General features: G+C 27.2%; 1 protein-coding gene across 6 annotated transcripts; it reads left to right on the forward strand.

Annotated features, from left to right (window-relative positions):
• The first annotated feature begins 5 nt into the window (after nucleotides 1–5).
• LOC126838472 (probable serine hydrolase) lies at nucleotides 6–5,351 on the forward strand. Of its 6 annotated transcripts, XM_050572940.1 has the most exons (7): nucleotides 878–1,018; nucleotides 2,306–2,385; nucleotides 3,010–3,170; nucleotides 3,983–4,215; nucleotides 4,270–4,456; nucleotides 4,571–4,855; nucleotides 5,042–5,163. In XM_050572940.1, the coding sequence occupies exons 2-6, from the start codon at nucleotides 2,313–2,315 to the stop codon at nucleotides 4,832–4,834; spliced, it is 918 nt and encodes a 305-aa protein (XP_050428897.1). In that variant the 5' UTR covers nucleotides 878–1,018; nucleotides 2,306–2,312; the 3' UTR covers nucleotides 4,835–4,855; nucleotides 5,042–5,163. The 6 variants fall into 6 exon arrangements, with proteins under 6 accessions (XP_050428892.1, XP_050428894.1, XP_050428893.1 ...); XM_050572935.1 differs by lacking the exons at nucleotides 878–1,018; nucleotides 4,571–4,855 and adding an exon at nucleotides 6–134 and having other exon boundaries at nucleotides 5,042–5,351; XM_050572937.1 differs by lacking the exons at nucleotides 878–1,018; nucleotides 4,571–4,855 and adding an exon at nucleotides 168–295 and having other exon boundaries at nucleotides 5,042–5,351.
• Nucleotides 5,352–7,193: the final 1,842 nt, after the last annotated feature.

Here is a 7,193-nt window from a genome sequence, read left to right on the forward strand (position 1 = left end):
ATAACAGCTTTAATACATTTTAAAATTTAAATTTCTATTGATAATAATAATTAATATCATTACTTTGTCATACGTATTAATCGTCTACGTAATCGTCTTGATGTATAAGATGTATTAGATTGGCCAAACAGCTGGTAATTATTAAATTTTAATGTAGTCAGTATCATAGTAATATCTTGTTTATGGTAGTACCAATAGGTTTACTTACTTAATGTTATACCTATATGTTAGATAATTCATAATTATTGTCATTTGGTTCTAATCACTATATAGAAATTAGAATAAAACGTGCTTAGTAAGTAAGCAATATTTATTTGTCAATATAGTTTCTCTTTTCGATAATTATAATTATAAGTCTTTACAAACTTTCATCTAAATTTGTTGTTCAAAATTACTACAAAAGGTAATTTGTAAATATGTAAAAAACATAAGTGGCGTTAATGATTATAAAGTTTTGTAAGCTTGTGTTAAAGTATTTGCTGTTTAAATTTTACATTTATCCAATTTATGATTGTAATTGTAATTAAATATATTATATTATATACATATAAACATGTATGTTATTATATAATACATATAATATATAATATATAGATAAGTATCTTAAAATTATTATAAAATTAATTATTACTCTAAAGTGTGTCTACAAAGTGACATTGTAACGTTTGTTTATGACACATAGATGAATTTAGCTACCGCGACAAAAAAAAAAAAATATTACATAAATATCATTAGATTATATTATATATTAGTTATATAATAATGTGTTTTTTTTTCAATAACTGTTTAGTTTTTTTAATACAATAACACATTTGATAATGTTTTCAAATCTAAAAAAAAAATTAATTTTGCATATAACTATTAAAATAACATTGAATGACATTGCTGTTTGATTAATTATACATATTCATGTTCTGCCAGCTCAATATTTGTGTTGTGTTCTCATAATTATTTTAATAACTTGTGTTATAATTTTTAAGTTTTACCGAGAGTAACTTGTTTTTTATTAGTTATACAAGTCAGTATATTGGAATATATTATTAACATTAAGTTTTAAACAAATTGCTAGCCATAGAATTACTAAATAACCAACAGTATATGTTTGGGTCTTGGATCAAGAGGGGCCAATCTTACTTTTCGTATTAATGAAACTTGTATTTTCTATAAGGGTCTGTGTAAATATTTGTACAAATAACAAAATGCTTCATAACTTTACCTTCTAGTTCTGAAAGTGCCTTTTTTATAAATGTTTGTATTTTTTTATTAGGGTGTTTAGTTCATAAGTGATATTAGCTTAAACATTTTTTATGTTATACACTATATTAATGTTAATATGGTATAACTTCAAATTCGAGTTATAACATTTGAAGTTACTCACAAATTTTTAGGGTGACTGGCTAACCTTTTACTGCCTTATAAATTTATGTACCAACTATGGAAGCCTTATACAATTTTGTCTTTCATTTTAAATGCTAAATTTACAATGGTACGGAAATATTAAACCAGATTACATATCTGTAGGTGTAACGTGCCAAAGTGTGCCTGACTAGTGATTCTTTAAATTAATCAAAGTATAAAGATATTTTTATTTAATTTTACAAAAAATTAAAATAGTGTTCTAATGAGCGATCGTTTAGTTTTTTCAATATATTCTTCAAGAATTTTTAAACAAGTGCAAGAAGAAAAACCATTAAAAAATAATAGTTGAAAACTAGTTAAAAAAAAAAAAAAATGGTTTCTTGTATCTTTTGGTTCACATCACTTTAAATAAATGGATATCTAACCTAAAGTAATTGAGTCAAAAAGAGTAATAATTACTTCTTATACAAATTTGATCTAATTTTTTTTATTCATTTAAAGCCGTTACTTCTGGCCATTGGACATTTGGTTATTTGAACTATGTAATTAATTTATAGTATGCAAAAAGGAACCTCTTGTTGATGGAAAAGTTGATTACAAGAAAAAAGCAAAAACATTTGCAAACTATTCCTACTCATAAACTTCAAAGTGCAAACTTAGTTATTTTTTTAGATACATAGATGTACTAAGTCTCAAATTTAAAAAAATTAATCAAAATTCCGGATATAGCACTAACTTAATTTTGGATAATGTCTACAAGAGTTTCCTTTTGCTTTCCCTATCATATTATAAGAAAGTAAAGTTAAAAAAATGGTATGAAATTTTTTAAATACTATGGAGTAAATAACTTTAATTTTGGTAAAAAAAAATAATAGGCGAGTAATTTATTTAGTACATTTTTTTCATAGATGTACCTAGTATAATTTTCACTATGGTTTCATTTCAGATTTATAATGGAACAGCAAGAAAATGTTCAACCAACATTTGAAGAAATCCAAATACCTGTACCATTTGGTTACGTAAGTGGTAGGTATCTAATTTTGAGTAAAACTTTATAGATGAAGTAAATATTTCATTAATGTGATATTTTACAATTTTGATGATGACAATATTTAAAGAAAGTCATAAATTTATAATAGTTTTCAATTATGCCGGTTTTTAATACATATTTGCTACATTTCATTTTGTAGATATAATAATTAAATTCAAGTTTAATACCTGTCTCAAAACTGCTTGGGACTCAATGAAAATTGCATGTTAAAGCATTTTTTCATATTATTTATTAAAATAAACATTAAAACCTTTTTTATTATGCTAAATCAATAAGGGGGAGGCTGTTAATCATTTGCCTTACCTTAATTTGAAGGGGTTTGACAGGACCTTACACAAATTTCACATTCTTCAGCAGCATAAAAAAACAAATAGTTTACGCCTTACGTACCGAAAATTTGACCAGCTCATAAAAATCAAAGGTGGGGCAAAAGCCCCTGCCTGCCTCTCCCCCCAAATGACGCCACTGGGTAAAAATAAACCCAGATGTATATATTACAATAGTATATGTAATATATTAATATTATGTAACTGTAGTTATATACTTTATAAATATCCTGTAATATTTGTATTTAATTATAAAATATGTATTGATTTTAGCTAAATGGTGGGGACCAAGAGATAAGCAACCTATAATAGCTATACACGGATGGCAAGATAATGCTGGAACTTTCGATCCTCTTATTGAATTACTCCCAAAAGAATTATCTATACTATGTATAGATTTACCGGGACATGGACGTTCTTCACACATACCTCCAGTAAATATTTTTTTGTACTAACTATTTTTTACTAATAATTAATTAGTTTTAATTCAAAAGTGAAAATACAATTTATTTCAAGTTTTTTCATGTCACATTTTTTCCTAAGTTTATAAAAGAAGCGATATGCTTAATAATAGGTGCTTACTGCCTAAGCAGATTCTTTTCAGAAGGAATTCAATTTCTAGTACAGTTCCCAAAATTTTTCATCATGTGTTATCAATAAATTCCTAAAGTATATATGATTTATGTCTAATGACTAATTGCATTAACTATACTTAAAATTTAAATATATTTTAACAATATCATTAAAATTATTGGTTTAAAGTTTAGGCAGTTATAAGTCACCTAAGACATTTTTAATTATATATCAAGTAATAAGTATATAAATACCAAGTGCAAAGAGCAAGCGATATCTATGGAAAAAGCATCCTTAATGATAATGAAATGAGTTTTATCAGTTGAATCAGTGATTGTAAAAACACCACACTTGTCACAGTGATGACAAGTGTGGTTTTTACAATTGTCAATTCAGTTTATATCCAATTAAATTAGATATATTCACATGAGTGTGTATGTGTTAGGGTGGTGCTTAAATTTGACATGGCATTGGATAGCCATCATTCGGCTCCAATTATGGAAAAAATATTTCTCTAATATTTTCAGATTTTATTTCATTCCCTTAGTTTTCCTGTTTGCACATCAAATGTATAGGGCCGCGCGCTCCACTGGGCCGGGCTGGACCATTTAATGCCATGTCAAATTTAAAGACCACTCTAGTGTATATAGATAAATCTTTTTTTTGCTATTAGGGAATTCCATATTATTTATTTTGGGATGGTCTTACAATATTACGTAGAATAGTCAGACATTACAATTGGAGGAACATATCCATTATGGGTCATTCTCTAGGAGCTGCTATTGGTTTTTTGTATGCTGCATCCTATCCCGATGATACAGAAATGTTGATATCAATTGATACTGTAGCACCAGTAGTCTTTAATCCAGCTGAAATTGTTAAAAATACTGGACCCTTTCTTGATAGGTAAGAATATTTTTACCTTGATAAAAACTCTGGTATATTACAATATATTTTCAGGTTCTTTTATTATGAGTCATTGGGTACTGATAAAATGCCAGCATATGGTTATTCAGATATGATTGACCTAGTAATGGATGGCCATCATAGTACATTAACTCGTAAAGCATGTGAGACCCTTATGAAACGAGGTATGTATCCTGTGAAAGACAATAAATACTTCTTTTCAAGAGACACAAGACTTAAGGTAGCTATTAGTATTTTACTAAAATTATTTATTTTATTAGCTAGAATGATGTTAATTGTCACATGGGTTGCTATTTCATTTTCATTTTTTAACTTTTTAACTTTGCATGTGTAGGTAGCATGGATGGGATTACCTTCACTTGAAGTGTTAAAAGAATTTGCTGGTCATGTAACATGTCGCTATTTCAACATCAAAGCTAAACCATATAGGCCGTTAGATAATTGGCCAGTATATTCAGAATTGCTGGGAATAATTAAAACAAATGCTAAGGAATATTTATATAAAGAATATGATGGTACTCATCATTTGCATTTGAATAATCCCGAGTGTTTGACTTCAGATATTACTGACTTCATATTACAGTCTAACAAATCATAATGCAATCTTAAAAAATAACATGTAATTATACGTTATACATTATTATTAATTAAATTATATTTTACTGGTATTATATTTCTGGTAGATGTATAGGCTGTTTTATTGTTGGTATTTGATTGCAATGTTATTTATAAAACTCATACATTTTGAAAAAAAAAAACAAAATGTCAATTTTTATTTACATAATTTGTATCTGTAATTTTACAGGTTAACAGATTAGCATTACCAACTTATGAAACAGTTCTTGAATTTGCAAAACAAATTCATTGTCGTTACTTAATGATAAAAGCGGTTCCTGGTAGAGTACGTGATAATTGGGTATTATACAAAAATGTGTTGGACACAATAAAAGAGTCTACCAATGATTTTACTTATGTAGAAGTTGAAGGATCCCATCATGTACATTTGAATGATGCTCCATTGGTAGCTCCATATATTTTGAATTTTTTGTACAAATCAGATCCATCTGTGAAATAATTTTTTTTATGTATGATAATATATTGCATATGGGTAGAAAGTACATAAAGTCTAATATATTTGTTAACCATTTCCATGCACCTTGAATGAAAAATATTAAATTATGATTCCTCTAGTAGTCATAATTCCTTATAGTCAATAGTGTGAAATGTGATACATCCATAGTATAATCATAGATTGAATGTACACTAGATAGGCAGTGTATATACAAAAAAAAAATGTATCGCTCTGTTTCTAATAACTAATATCGATGCTAGATGGTGTCATGTTCTGATCTGTAAATATAATATTATTATTCATTAGGTTATAAAGGGGGGGTATCTGTTACCAATACAACCTGCGAACCACGGTGTGTACTGTTTATCGGCTTTGCTAGATTATGAATAGTAATTTGTATATGAAATGCAGAAACGCGGAACGCCACTTTATAATAAAAAATATTACTATATTAGGTAGTTGGTAAGTATTTATAGTTTGCCAATAAAAAATTTCTGTTACCTACAAAAAAGTAGTAAGACTTTTTAAAATTGAAGGCAATTTACAGACAAATAAGATTTTTATAAACAATAGATATATTATAATTATATTTTTTGGTTTGTATCTTAAAATTGTGTTGTTCCCTAAATAGACTTTTAAAAGTGAGATTTGAAGAGTAAGGTACCCAATACTACTTTATTTTTCGTGTAAATACATGACTCGAGAGTTGCATTATTTTAGGAATTTATCTATCAGTTTTAGCATAAATGTAAATTTCTAACAAATAAAAGATCAAGACCTACTACATTTTAAGATGAGCTTTTATTTTACGTACAAATATTTGAGCAATGTTAAAATGTATTGAAAAATTATAAAATTTAAACTACTATCTTAATTTTTGCTACATTTGTCAAAAATCAGTCAAAATTAAAATATTCTTTCTTTATTTTTGTATAGCAGATAGATGTTCTTTTACGTTCAAACAACTCTGTTACTCACAAAGTACATCTCCTAAGACATAAGTGTGGTCAAAACATGCTATTTAAGTTTTAACTAAATTATAAGAATAATTGTTATTTGTTATGCTTATAATATGTGCATGAGTAAAAATTAAAAATGCATTTATAAGTAAATATTTTTGAATTGCGTTTACATTTTTAAAGGGCTAATATAACCGCAGATTAGACTGAACCTAGTGGTATAAGCACGTGAATTAGGTAACTAATCGTTCCGTATAGTGTATTTTAGTCTCGGGCACGGTTATAGATAAACAGGTTACGCATCGCAGCCGACAATCGCGGTTATGTCGCGTTACGCTGTCTATAGAGCGCGCCACCGGGGTGCAGGTCATCAAAAGTTATATTTCCTATCTAACGTGTACTAAAAAACTGTTTTTTAAATCAATAAAGATAGTATTATACAAGTCTACAAGAACAATATAAAATATGAATTTGTTGTATTTTTTTGTCCTAAAAACGATGGTGTAGTCATAATACTGCTGTTAGGCATAGTTTTTTCATTATAATGGCTAAGAAAATACCGATTAAAAAAAAATGTTAATGGCTAAAACCATGGTAATAATACCACATTATTCATAAACAAAACTAGTCTTTTATTACAATCTATTGATATTGATATGAGCACAGTAATTGGTTTGTATTCTTCGTTAATTAAATACATTCAAACTTTACGATCAATGTTTAATGATTATGAAAAGTTGATGACATAGTTCTTGACTGAGAACACAAAAATAGAAAACGTAAGAAACGCAATGATAAATATATTGAACCCGACACTGTTTTCAGTAGACGCCAACATTTCAAAATTAATTCCTTTTATATAATTTAGTTGAAAAACTAAAACAAAGGAAAATGTCGTATACTATGTACATAATATCTACTTCTAA

This window comes from Adelges cooleyi, unplaced genomic scaffold (assembly GCF_023614345.1).
Source record: "Adelges cooleyi isolate 19-005CV unplaced genomic scaffold, UGA_ACOO_1.1 ACOO_flye_CR_arks_rails_tigmint_CR_PRNA_30, whole genome shotgun sequence".
Taxonomy (NCBI): Eukaryota; Metazoa; Arthropoda; class Insecta; order Hemiptera; family Adelgidae; genus Adelges; species Adelges cooleyi.